The following is a 14,097-nucleotide window of genomic DNA, read 5'->3' as shown; positions in this document are numbered from 1 at the left end:
CAATCCTTGCATCAACAAAGGCCGCCTTCCCACACTCGAGCCGAAGTGACAGCGAAGTCAGCCGACGCTTTCCCCGCAGCCCAACCCATGGAGCTCGGAGGGATTCGCCTCACCAATGCAGAGAAGGAGTGCCGAAGAACCTCAGGCCTATGTTTAGACTGTGGCCAACCTGGTCACATTGCCGTGTCATGCCCGGTAAAAGACAACGCTCACCACTAGCACGGAGGATAGTGGGGAGCTAGTCAGCCATGTGTAAGGCCTCCGCTCGACCGTTACCTGTTGCCACCTTCAGTGTAGGTGTAGTAAAATTGATCATTGCTTATGAGAGAAGTACAGAAAGTAGATGGGTTCGTGTGTCCTCAGTGACTGGGGTGAAAGGGTTTGCTTAAACTGGGTTCGCAGAATCTGTGTTCGCAGAATCTGTTGCGTAAGCTGTTTATTCGAGCTGTTCCTAAGGAAATATTCAAAATGTCATGCCGACCTGGGAGCTGGACAGATAACACGGCCCAGCGCCAGGACTTTCCGAGTAGCCGAGAAAAACATCTACACGTCCTTATTTGGACATGTGGAAAGATTTTAGGTGGCGGTTAAAAGCAGGCTTTCACAGGCTGGGGTTTTCACAGCGCTTCGCAGAGGGTCCGCTGGTAGCACACAGCTGACCTTTTCCGACCTCTCAGTTCTCTCTGCAGAGGAACAAGCAGGTGAATTCGGTCTCTGCCTCTTTTACTATTACTCTTTTGTAATCATTATCTGATTGTGTTAATTTATCATATAATAAACCTGTATGCTATTGATTTAAACTTCAAAGTTGTGTTCGTGTGAACTCTCTGCCGTGATTGAAGAAAAAGAGAATACGCGACAGAAATTGGCGTCACTCCAAGCAGGCAGGAAAAGCCGGGTCTGAAGCCGACAGGTGCCCGACTGCACCCAGCCCGAGACGACTCGTCACTGGTGGCCACAGGTGAGATGCACTTAAGCTCTTACATGACGATTCTCTGTGTTGGGGGCAGTATGGGCAAATGTTGGTTACATTAGAAGATTCTAAATTTTGATTCGGCTATTTCTAGAAAACAATCTGTGTGGGAATAAGCAGAGAGAGGCAGTGGAGAATTTGCTTGTATAATTTGCTGTATATAAATATAACTAACCAACTGCTTTATTTGTGTGCTGTACTTTGCTTTTATTGTGGGGAAATAGAAAATGACATGGCCTATTGACCTCTAAATGTTGACTTACATGTTAACTCTTTGACAGACGACGTTGGGAGATTATAAATAAAGGGCTTATATAGTCTGTATGTGGCTAAAATAAATTTAAGGCTGTGTAAGTACGGTAACTGACGTTGGAAGTGCAGGCCCAAGAAAAAGAACCCAAATTGGCAACATATACTAAACACCTTTTTGTAAGTTGGACACTCTACTTACCTTTTTATAGTTTGGGACTGAAAAATATTTATTCAAGTGGTTCTAAAATTAAGGTGAGGATTAGTAACAGCGTCAGATTACGGTGCGGCCTCAGTGCAATGAGTTTAGTGAACCGAAAAGCCGACTTTTACTCACCAAATTAGACCAAATTTATATATATATATATATATATATATATATATATATATATATATATATATATATATATATATATATATATATATATATATATATATATATATATATATATGCTTATATATTTAAGGCACTGTAGGTTTATGTGCGTATGAGGAGACCTACATTAAGCTTGGGACTGATCAATCCAAGTGTAGATTTTCTCATGAGTTGTGAGGCCTGAGAAACATAGGGAAACCGGTAAAAGCGCTTTCTGTGATATGCATATGAAGTGTGCTGCCAATAGTGTATGAAGTTTAATCAAGTGTGTATTTGTGTATATACGTATGTGAAGTTAAACGGCGTAATAGTTGCTTGATGCTGATTTAAATTTGAAGTAGGCTGACAGCGGCTCCTCTACTCCTCCGGTGCAGAGGGAGTGTGTGTGTGTGAGGGAGAGAGGAAAAGAGAGCAGGAGGGCGGGGGAGTGAGTGAGTGTGTGTGTGTGACTAGAGACAGATCCCCGCTCCTCATACGTGTGTTTTCGGATAGTTGGGGGGAGACGTTGGCTTGGTGCCAGGTGGCGACGAAGTTTTATTTTTGTAGTAGTTTAATACTTTAACATTTTTGATTGTCCTATATTGTGTTCACTTTTCTTTGTACTTTTATAATCATTTTGACGTAATCTGAGTGTTTTAGTGCATTTTTTGTGACGACGTGTCCGCACTGTGGTTGGGAGTGGTCAAGCTGGTCACGGTGTGTAAAGACCACGGCTGCTTTGTTTATTAAAATAATAAAAAAGGGGGGAGTTGAGGCGCGGTCTCTAAATTGGGTGTGGAGGCGTCAGCTGTGGGCCTCTTCTGTTGGTTACGCTCCCGAGAGAGAGTGTGTGTTTTCCTGCTCAGAGCACTAGGCTCAGCGTGTGTGTCGTACTGGTCAGAGCATTATGCTTGCGTGTGTGTGAGTGTGCATTGGAGAACTATAGACACATAGTAGGCCAACTGTAATAAAGCATTAGTTTTGTCACTATTATTAGTGTCACGGACAGCATTTAAACTTCTAAAGAAAAAGAGAGAAAAAAAAAATCTTTTCTTGTTCGTTTGACAAATAACATCACATATATCCCGTACCCATACATACATATATACCATTAATAGGAACCATGGCTACACAAAAAGACACGATGCGATATTGGGGAAAAAGTATCCCCTCCTAGTAGCGGAGATCCAGAAATATTCAAAAAAGTGGAATAAGAGAACACGTAAAGCCACGTCACCCTGGCCATCCGATGGAACATTCGACCGAGAGCAGTGTGCAGAGATGGGAGTGTTAATAAAAAATTACAAAATAAAAGATAAATCTGCCAAGCGCGCACAAAAACGAGAGCGAGAGACTGCAATGCTAAAACTATTTACCGACCAGGCCAAAATGTTGGGGGAGAAAACAGTGGAGCATGTGAAAAAGCAGCTTGAGCTAAAGAAAAAAGAGATGAAGAAGGGAGGGAAACCCCCTCCGTACGCTGCACAGATGCCTGTTCGGGAAATAAGACTGTTGGGGGACTACTCGCTTAGATCTGGCAGATCAGGTAAAAGCATTTACCCGGTCAAGGAGTTAAAAAAGGTCAGGGAAATAGAGATAGAGCTAGATGACCTAGAGGAGCTGCCCGCCACATATGCAAAAGCAGCGCAGCTTGCAGGGAAAGACACTCGCCGCATTAGTGGATTGCATGATAAAGTAATGCAGGACATCAAACAATCAGAGTGTGCAGAGGACGGCAGCGAGGCCGAAGAGGAATATGACGGAGAGAGTGCGACTGGGGAAAGCGAGAGGGTCCGGAGGTCACTGGCAGATGTGGAATATTCTAAGCTGCCAGATCCGAGCATGGTGTCGACCCCCCGCTATTTAAAGGAGGGGGCCAAGCCCAAGCAGCCAGGGATGAAGAAACGAGTGAGTGTGGCTGCAGCGTTTGCTCCCGGGAGTGAGGTGGAGGAAGAGCATGGAAAGATGAATGGAATCATCACACTCAGCTCCCAGGGACAGCCAGTGTCTTCAGAAGTGGTGGAGGAAGCATCAGAGTACCTCCTGCTGGCCAAAGGTGCAAATCTGCAGTATGTGCCCTGGCCAACCATGGATCTGGAGGGGCTGGTACAAAGACTGCCCTGTCTGCATGATGGGGCAGGGAAGTGGATTGCAGCTTTCGAAGAAGAGACCATCGCCACTATCCTGGCTATGGGTGACCTCAAGGCCCTCCTGGGAAAAGTGCTGGGGAAACAGGAAATGGAGGAAACGCTGAGAGCAGCACAGATGAACGCGTATGCTGGAACACAGGCACACGATGGAGAACTATTCAATAGACATCGCAACGCGCTGTGGACAACCCTGAGACTGCGCTATCCAACCAGAATCCAGCCTGACAGCATTGTGGCAGTGCCAATAAAAGATGATGAGAGCCCACAAGCCTATGTTCACCACACGTAAAGAATGGATAAGACAAACAGGTGGGAAGCCTGATGAGGACATTTTCCATAGGCAGGCTCTGAGGAAGAGGATTGTTGACGGGCTGCCACTCGCCACAGAGTAAGCTGGGTGATGCAGTGGGACTCTACACCATGCCCTTTGAACAATTCACAGATCACGTGATAGATGCTGTGACCAAAGTTCGCTCTGCTGTGCTCCGTCAGAAGCAGCAGGACGAGCAGGCAGTGAGAAAGCTGACCCAGCAGCAGCTCACAGAAGGGAAAAAGAAAATACAAGCTGTGGTCCAACACGCACCCCCACCCCCAGGGGCGGCCCCAGCGGCTGTCCAGCCACAAGTGATCTATGTCCAGTCAGACGGATGGAGAGGAGGCCCATCTAGGATGAGAGGGGGAGTTTCGGCTGGCAGAGGAAGAGGGATGGGGGATAGCCGTGGAATTAAGTGTTTTCATTGTGGTAAGATCGGACACATAAAACGCCAGTGCTTCTTATGGATGCGAGCCGTAAACAGCCAGAACCAACAGGGGGCGGCCCGGCAGACGGGACCCACCAGTCCATGGCGGGGTCCCCCTGCTGGCTACTAGGGATGCCCTGAGGATCAGGGGAATCCGGGAGGGGAGTGTCAGTTGCCATTAACATCTGTTTCAAGCCCTGATGAAGAGCCTTTGGTGCCGGTGCAAGTAGCTGGTAAACCTATTAACATGATGGCTGATTCCGGAGCTGCTTACACTTGTGTTAGCAACGCTGATGCTGATCACCTCCCAAGATCTGGACAGTATGTACGGATCGTTGGATTCTCAGGGACAAAGCAACTGATTCCCCGATCGAGCCCGGTTCCTCTACAGTTCCAGGGAAGAACAGTGGAACTGCCAGTATTAATATCGGACCAGACTCCTGTGAATTTACTTGGACGAGACGCCCTGTGTAAACTAGGCTGCACTATCTTATGCACGCCGGATGGAGTGATTGTGGACACTGTACACCATCAGATGACTATGAGAAAAGATGAAGAAATGGTGTATTGGCTCGGAAATATAGATGAGACATTCATGAACTCTGCTGAAATGTGGATGGACTTCATCCGAGCCAACATGCCAGAAGCTTCTCGCCCTGCGTGTCCTCCTCACTGCACACTCCAGTATTTCAAAACAGAATCTGAAGCGCAACCAGATGACTGGATCAAAAAACAGCCAGGAAAAATTCCGATCCAGTCTGCGTCTATCGTCTTAGAGAGGCAGGGAGCTGCGATGACGGAAGAGAAAGGGGATTATTTAGATCAAGAGTTCAAAATAAAAAATAGCATGCCCCACGTTACACTTCTAGTGAATCCGGAGTATGAGCCAAAACATTTAGGCCAAATGATTGTGCAATCTAAACAAGCAAAGTTTAGACCTACAGAAAACAAAAACATTTGGGTGAGTGAGGATGAGTTGTTTCTTAAAATAGCTATCTCAGCTGAAGGTTGGGCGTCCCCACAAGTCATCAGCCTTCCTTGTCAGACTGTGCTCTGTCATCAACATTCTGATTTACAGAAGGAAATGGTGGAGCGAGTACCAGAAAAACTCTGGTCTAAACACGACACTGATGTAGGCTTAATCAAGTCTGCACAGCCAGTGGAGGTGCACCTAAAACCTGGTTGTAGGCCTCCATGGAAATCACAATATCCGCTTCAGCCTGAAGCAGAGGCTGGAATTCAGCCAACCATTCAAGGTCTGTTGGATGCGGGTGTGCTCGTGGAGGAGCCGCACCCTAGCAGCAACACACCTATATTTCCAATTAAAAAAGCGGATAAGGAAAGGTTTAGGCTAGTGCATGACCTTAGAGCCTTAAATGAAGTAGTTGAAGATTATCCAGCTGAAGTCCCGAATCCACATACGTTATTGTCCAATGTTCCACCTGATGCAAAGTGGTTTACAGTGGTTGATTTGTGTTCAGCATTTTTCAGCGTGCCAGTAAGTGAATACAGCAGACATCTTTTTGCATTCACATATAGGGGACGATCCTACACCTACACTAGATTGCCACAAGGGTTCAAACACAGTCCACATCTATTCAACAAAGTTTTAAAGGAAGATATGGATGATTTGGCCGAAAAGCTAAAAAGCACTGTCATCCAATACGTTGATGACATAATCCTCTGCGCACCTGATTTGGAAACGTGCCATGGGGACTCTATCACTCTGTTAACCCTGTTAGCCGAGAGAGGTCATAAAGCATCACTAAAGAAGCTGCAGTACTGTAGGGATCGTGTGGAGTATTTGGGGAGAGTGATTGCAGAGGGGACCAGAGCTGTGTCTCCTGATCAGCTGAAAGCTGTGTCCCAAGCACCCAAACCGACCACAGTCCGACAGATGTTGACATTCTTAGGGCTGACAGGTTACAGCGCTGAGTGGATTGATGGTTATTCCACAGTTGTGCAGCCTTTAAGAGACATGGTAAAAGCTAAAGGAGCGGGCAATTTGCGAGCGCCGCTCTCATGGACCCCAGAGGGTCACATGGCATTTGAGACAGTTAAGATGTTGCTGCAGCAGGCTCCGGCCTTGGCTGTCCCAGACTATGAGAAAACATTTTTGTTGTATGTTTCTTGTCGACAGGAGCATGCGTGTGGTGTGTTGGCACAGAGGACTGGAGTTGGAACACATGCTCAGCCCATAGCGTATTATTCTATGTCTCTGACCCCTGTGGAGCTGGGTCTGCCAACCTGTTATCGGCACCTAGCTGCTGCTCATTTGATGTATGGGAAAGCCTCAGCTTTGAGCATGGGCTATCCCATTGAAATTTTGTCTCACCACAAGCTTGTCAATTTGATTGAAAGAGGCAAATTTGTGCTAACTGCACCACGCCTCAGTGATTATCACAGACTCCTTGAATATCCAGAAGTGACAATACGTGTCTGCAAGGTAAAAAATCCAGCAGATGCCATTCCCCTGCCCCATGAGGGGGAAGAACATGAATGCGTAGCGGAGGCTGAGAGGTATGCTAAGCTACGCTCTGACTTGAGTGCCACTCCTTTAGACCGAGTAGACATGACTCTGTTTGTGGATGGATCTTGCTATAGGCAGGGTTCGGAGCTTAAAGCAGGGTTTGCAGTAGTACAGGAGAGAGATGGAAAAATGGAGGTGATGACTGCTCAGGAGTGCACTCAGCCTTGTTCTGCGCAACTTGCAGAGCTGAAAGCTTTGACAGCTGCTTGTGATTTCGCAGCAGGCAAGCGAGCCAACATATACACAGATTCAGCATTTGCGCATGGTGTGTGTCACTTGTTTGGAGCAGCCTGGAAAGGCAGAGGGTTTAAGAAGACTGATGGGTCTCCAGTGACACATGGTGAGCAAATAAGGCAATTGCTGCTAGCAATGATGAAGCCAGCAGCTCTGGCCATCATTAAGTGTACAGCTCATAAACGAGACGATTCACTAATCACACAAGGAAATGCTGCTGCAGACAGAGCAGCGAAGACCACAGCTAATGCCGAAGCTACAGCTCTTTTAGTAGTTCATGCACCTGACAATGAAGATCAAATAACATCTAAAGACTTGTGCTTATTACAGGAAGAGGTGTCAGATGCTGAACGGCAGCTCTGGGTTGAGAGAGGGGCTGCAAGAGGAGCAGACGGATTGTGGAGAAATCACGAGGGACTGTTAATAGCCCCTAGTGGGCTGTTGTCACTGCTAATACAAGAAGCTCATGGTTTGAGCCACGAATCCAGAGGCGAAGTAGTTAGGCGGATCAAAGAGTGGAACTTCTGGGCTCCCAAGCTTTATCAGTATGTTGACGAGACGCTAAGCAGATGTGAAACCTGCCTTAAATGTAACATCAGGCAGGGAACGGTGCCCCCAGCGGGACACCTGCCAATTCCTGATAAAACATCTAACCTTAGACTTTGTCGATATGATACGGCCAGTGCAAGGTAAACGCTACCTCCTGGTTGTAATTGATCGATTTAGCCGATGGGTGGAGGCCACACCTTCAAAACATAAAACAGCTGACACAGTGGCAAAATTCTTGTGTCGAGAAGTTATTCCAAGATTTGGCATTCCGTTAAAAATCAGTTCAGATAACGGAAAAGAATTTGTAGACTAAACAGTGAAATGTGTTTTGCAGAAACTAGGAATAAAGCAGAGGTATGGCAGTGTTTACTGTCCCACCTCTCAGTCGGACGTTGAGAGGTGCAATGGGATTCTGAAAAACAAACTGCTGAAGATCTGTATGTCTACCGGTCTGAACTGGATAGACGCTTTACCGCTTGCTCTCATGGCTTGCAGAGCAAGTGCTCACCGAACACTAAAACTAACACCGCATGAGGCTTTGCTTGGTCGACCAATGCCTGTGCCAGCCTATCGAGCCGTAAAAGTTCCATCGCTGGACATTTTGACAAACGACATGAAATCTTATGTGAAACAAATGACTAATATACACAGGAGTATTTCCTCCCGTGTTGTTTCGTTACAGGCAACGGAGACGCAGGACGATCCGGAGCCTAAAGTGAAGCCAGGTGACCTGGTGTACGTCAAGGTGTTTAGGAGAAAGTGGGACCACGCCCGACGAGAAGGTCCCTATACGGTGGTCCGAGCAACATCAAGACCAGTACAAGTTGAAGGCTCTCCTACCTGGTATCATTTAAACCACTGTGTTAAAGCACCAGAGGGGGAAACAGGGTCAGTGACCAAAAAAGAGGAGGATGAGTGGTCCGGAGAAGAAAAAGACAGTGATCCTGGTCCTCCTGCTGCTGGTGGGGACACTTGGGGTGGTGCGGCAATGCCTCAGACCATCCGTGTCCTCCGAAGCAGGGGAACAGTTAAGACTTAGGAGAGATGCAAACGGGTCAGTAGGGGCCAAGAGTAACATAGGTAGACGTAGAGGGCCTGTAGGGAAAGAATGGCCTAGGGTTAATGTGTGGACCTCTAATGGCCCTGGGTGGAGTTATGGGGTGTGGACCACCTGGAGTGCCCAGATGTCAATTATAGAGTGGGACTCGACTGCACACACAATGATCATTTATGTGTCTGTGGATCAGGAGTCCCAGGAGCGGTTGTGTGGGATAGAGTGGATGGGCCAGCGCATGTATGAGTTCTCTACTTCCTGGGGGAAAGACAGGTGTTCCATCAGTGTGAGAGAGGGAGAGACGGAGTCAGGAAAAGTATGGGACATTAGAGTAGGTTTTCGCAATAGGAAACCTGAGAGTCCTAGAGTCATCTGGTCTAAGAATAAAGGAGGGAGTGCACACCGTGAGGTTGCAGCCCTACAGCCCCCACCAGGAAACATCGTGGAGGATGAGGATGAGGTTCAGACTCAGCGGCCAGCCGGATCAGCGACCAAAGAGCTCGTTGTTGCTTCAGCGGGGGCTTCAATGCCGAACAGTGGTTCAGGCCTTTCAGGATGGATGCAGCAAGCTGTGTCAGGATGGACTGATGGGCTGATCACAAAATTACAAGGATTTTTGTCAGAACAAGATGAGGAGGAAGACGAGGAACAGGGTGAGAATACTCTAGTGGATGTGCGCCTGCAAAATAGCTGGTACAGATGGGTTCAGTTTGCGGGGTTGGCTAATGGGAAGACTGATTGTTACATCTGTACTAAAGCCAAGCCTGATAGGTTTTTTGTGCTAAATACGATTTTCAGTTGGCAGGATTGTGAAAAGAGATTGCGGGCATACACTCAAAGTCCCAGACCCTGGTGTGAAGCAGAGTGTTTACTGTATTTAGGTTCACCCTCTTTCCAGGCATCAGTTGATTTTTACGCCCACGGGAAGACCAACGTTCAGCGCTGTGAAGACTTAAATGTCAGAATAGGACAGAAGAGCGCGCTATTAGGTATGCCAAATAATGCCCCTTTAATTCCAATTGGTCGTTTTGAATGTATTGAGCGCATGGGTATGGTGCCCTTAGGTAAAATCAAGCGCAAGATCTGCAGCCATAGATGGCAGGTCACGACCCTTAACTGCACAAAGCCGCACCTGAAGCCAGCTGTTCTAGTATCAGGAATGCTGAGACCGATACTCGTTGCAGGATGCCCCTATTTAGATCAAACCATCGCACTAGCTGATCATTTCTGGTGGTGTGGAGGTCAGCACCTCTACGCAGTCCTACCTGTGGGATGGGCTGGCAGGTGTGCTCGGGTGCAATTAGCACAAGAGATAATTACATTTAAGGGAGAAGAACAAGACAAGAATGTCAGCAGCAGAAATAAGCGAAGTTATCAACCAGATCCCAGAGTTTACATCGATGCCATTGGACAACCCCGGGGGATCCCAAACGAGTTCAAAGCTAGGAAGGAGATTGCCTCAGGATTCGAATCTATCCTACCTTGGATTAGGACGAATCGCAATACCGAGTGGGTAACCTACATTTATTTTTCGTTGCAGAGATTCATTAATTACACAGACGATGCGTTAGGGGCTCTGGGAGAACAGGTGGGTGCAACAAGTGCAGTAGCGTGGCAGAATAGGCAAGCACTAGACTGGATCTTAGCAGAGAAGGGAGGAGTGTGTGCTCTCATAGGTGATGTGTGTTGTACTTATATTCCAGGACACACAGCACCGGACGGAGCCTTTACTGAAGCAATGAAGAGACTCAGAGCGCTCAGAGTTGAGGTAAAAGAGGCGGCTGGCAGTGGGTCGGATTTGAGCTGGACAAATTGGCTGGAAAATATGGCTGGGGACTGGAAACAGGGGCTGATTAAATTGGGGGTAATGATTACTGTAGGAGTAGTTGTCCTAGGACTCATCTTCTGTTGTTGCATTCCGTGCTTGAGATCGTTGGCGCTTAGAGCAGTAACCAAGCAGACGATGCAGATGGCAGTTATTAAACAGAGAGTGAAGAGCAGTCAGAGTAGCATAGGTAGTGAGGGAGGTGACCTCTTTCCAGTTCCTGACTGGATCCATATCGGGCCCGAGGACGAGGAGGCGGATGAGGACGGTGCCACCCCATTAGCGTGAGGGCGGAGAGGAAGACTGGAGACGGCCTGATATGCACCACAACTATCTATGCACATATACACATGCACATATATACTCCACACACAGTTAAAGGCACACGTCTATTCTGTAAAGTGCCACAGATTATCCACATTGTTCATGTATTCACATTGTTCATGTACTGCATTAATGTTCTTGTAACCAGAAAAATGACAAATGTATGCTGTGGTGTGTAGCATTGGTTGCCACTATGTATCTGAATTATTCTGACACAATGTAGCAGAAGTTTGTACCACATGATGTATGTTTTTGTGTTGTTTTAAGGTGGGGGACCGGATTCACCTGAAAAGGCAGTCCTCTAAACTAATTTGGGCGTGAGGTAAAACAGGTTTAAATTGCGTAGTCTTACTAATAGGGTTAATTAGGTTAATTGGCCTTAGCTTTAATGGACATTTATCTGTCCATTGAGGGGGAAGTTTGTAGTAAAATTGATCATTGCTTATGAGAGAAGTACAGAAAGTAGATGGGTTCGTGTGTCCTCAGTGACTGGGGTGAAAGGGTTTGCTTAAACTGGGTTCGCAGAATCTATGTTCGCAGAATCTGTTGCGTAAACTGTTTATTCAAGCTGTTCCTAAGGAAATATTCAAAATGTCACGCCGACCTGGGAGCTGGACAGATAACACGGCCCAGCGCCAGGACTTTCCGAGTAGCCGAGAAAAACATCTACACGTCCTTATTTGGACATGTGGAAAGATTTTAGGTGGCGGTTAAAAGCAGGCCTTCACAGGCTGGGGTTTTCACAGCGCTTCGCAGAGGGTCCGCTGGTAGCACACAGCTGACCTTTTCCGACCTCTCAGTTCTCTCTGCAGAGGAACAAGCAGGTGAATTCGGTCTCTGCTTCTCTTGCTATTACTCTTTTGTAAACATTATCTGATTGTGTTAATTTGTCATATAATAAACCTGTATGCTATTGATTTAAACTTCAAAGTTGTGTTCGTGTGAACTCTCTGCCGTGATTGAAGAAAAAGAGAATACACGACATAGGTGACCAGTCTGTCCAGCAGGCGGTGCTCGTGGATTCGGGAGCTGATGCTAGTCTCATGGACGCTGACCTGGTTAAACGCCTGGCAGTTCCCCTGGTTCCCTTACCTACTTCAATGGAGGCCACATCCCTAGATGGTCATCACCTCTGGAAGGTAACACACAGCACCGGCCCAATCACCATGACCTTTCCGGACTCTCACGCCAAGTAGATCCATTTTCACGTGGTTCTTCTGCATTTCCGGTTGTATTGGGGTATATCTGGCTGACATCCGGTTATCACCCCGAGTCCAATGGCCAAACAGAACGCACAAACAACAACTGGCTTCAACCAACCCATCTACGTGGTCCCAGCAGCTCCTCTGGGTAGAGTATGTTTCCGTCTCTGGAAAAAGAAGTGATTATACCGTCAGCTCATGCCCTGCTTAGGCGCTGCCGGCAAACTTGAGCCCAAGCCAGGAGGGTCATGACCCAGTCCCAGATTCTCTACAAAAGATCGGCGGATCAACATCGATCCCAAGCACCCACTTACACCGTCGGCCAGCAAGTCTGGTTATCCACTCGAGACCTGCCAATCAAGACCCAGTCACGTAAGTTATCACAGAGATTCATCGGACCACTCACCATTGAACGCATTATTAATCCCGCATCGGTGAGACTTACTCTTCCCAGGACCATGAGAATTCATCCAACCTTTCACGTCAGCCAAATCAAACCGTTCCTGTCGAGCCCAATGGTACCGCCCACTCCACTACCTCCTCCACCCCGCCTAGTCGACGACAGCCCAGTCTACACTGTCCGTTTCCTGCTAAATAGTTGCTGCGGTGGGCGCGGACTTCAGTACCTTGTGGACTGGGAGGGATACGGCCCGGAGGAACGATCATGGGTTCCCGCCCGGGACATCCTGGACCCCAGCCTCATCCAAGAATTACACCAAGCCCACCCGAACCTTCCTGGGCCGTCTAGGAATCCGCCCAAGATGGGGGGTTCTGTCACAACCTCAGTCAATTACTCCACTATCTAGCCAGTTCCGGTTTATTTTGTAAACACTTCCTGTTTAGCTCACATATCCAGTCAGTCTAGTTTTACTTCCGGTCCTTGTTAACCCCACCTGCACATAATCAGCCATTGCCTGCCTGACTAGTTCTTATTAAAACAATCTTTACTCAAGTATCGCTGTGCATTTGGGTCCTTCCACCATTGTGCCATTGTGACAAAGCAGACTGTGAACCCAATGGAGGCAGATAAAAGCAGACATTTAGGCTTTGCTTCAAAGCTGCTGGTTGTCTGTGAACCACTAGTCTGATGTGTGGCTTTTTGCTTTGTGGAAATATCTACTGTCTGTGTGTGTGAGCAAACAGTAGCCTGGGGTCCAAGTGTTTGGCTCAGCTCTGTTCACTGCTTGCATCAGTGACTTTTGTATTGTGCCACTGCTCCCATGGAGCTGCACCAGTTTCCTGTCTTCTGATGTGTCCCTTTCTCTTCTTGTTATTATCTTCCTCTTTTTTACATGTGGATAATGTCTCATCATTTATAGTTCCTTATTTACCTTTTTATATTATTATCAACGGGCTTTGCTTCTGTTTAAACATTGTTACATATAACATGTTTGTTACTTGAAGGTTCACTAATCTGGAATCTTGTAGTAAGATTAGGCAAGCCTTTTATTCTGACTGAGATTTACATACTTGATAAGGTTAAGAAAAAGATGAGAAATATTTATCACCATAATTATGTCTGTTTCTCCTGCTCTGAAACACACTTTCTCCCCCTCCACCATGTCATGCCTCTGCTCTGGACCACGCCTCCTCCCACTTGCCCTCAGTATACTCTTTTTATTAGGTCAATTCCCCACACCTGTGCTTTCCCACTGCTTCCCTATATAAACTCACCCGGCCTGCCAGTCTATGCTAGGTCTCCAATGCTGACATCATCATGGGACTTTTTGCTTGATGGAACTGTTTCACACACTTCGAGTTTTAATGGAGGAGACATTGTGCGAGGACTATTTGCTAGTGATGGGTAGATGAGGTGTCATGAAGTGTTTGGACACATTGCAAAACTGTATTGATACTGTGTTGATACTATGTCACTGAATGCTGACACCTGCTGGACCTTAACAATCCCTAC

The 14,097-nt window shown here is 47.1% G+C and overlaps 1 protein-coding gene across 1 annotated transcript; it reads left to right on the top strand.

The window, feature by feature from the left end:
* The first annotated feature begins 493 nt into the window (after positions 1 to 493).
* Positions 494 to 11,913, top strand: LOC129604763 (uncharacterized). Its single transcript, XM_055512532.1, has 3 exons — positions 494 to 701; positions 809 to 961; positions 8,463 to 11,913. The coding sequence occupies exon 3, from the start codon at positions 8,692 to 8,694 to the stop codon at positions 10,945 to 10,947; it is 2,256 nt and encodes a 751-aa protein (XP_055368507.1). The 5' UTR covers positions 494 to 701; positions 809 to 961; positions 8,463 to 8,691; the 3' UTR covers positions 10,948 to 11,913.
* The last annotated feature ends 2,184 nt before the right edge of the window (positions 11,914 to 14,097 follow it).

The sequence above is a fragment of the Betta splendens genome, chromosome 10, assembly GCF_900634795.4.
Source record: "Betta splendens chromosome 10, fBetSpl5.4, whole genome shotgun sequence".
Taxonomy (NCBI): domain Eukaryota; kingdom Metazoa; phylum Chordata; class Actinopteri; order Anabantiformes; family Osphronemidae; genus Betta; species Betta splendens.
This window is presented reverse-complemented; position numbering and strand designations above follow the sequence as displayed.

Bases quoted from the DNA above. Each gene is read 5' to 3' on its own strand.
- LOC129604763 (XM_055512532.1), top strand. From the start codon at position 8,692: ATGAGTGGTCCGGAGAAGAAAAAGACAGTGATCCTGGTCCTCCTGCTG.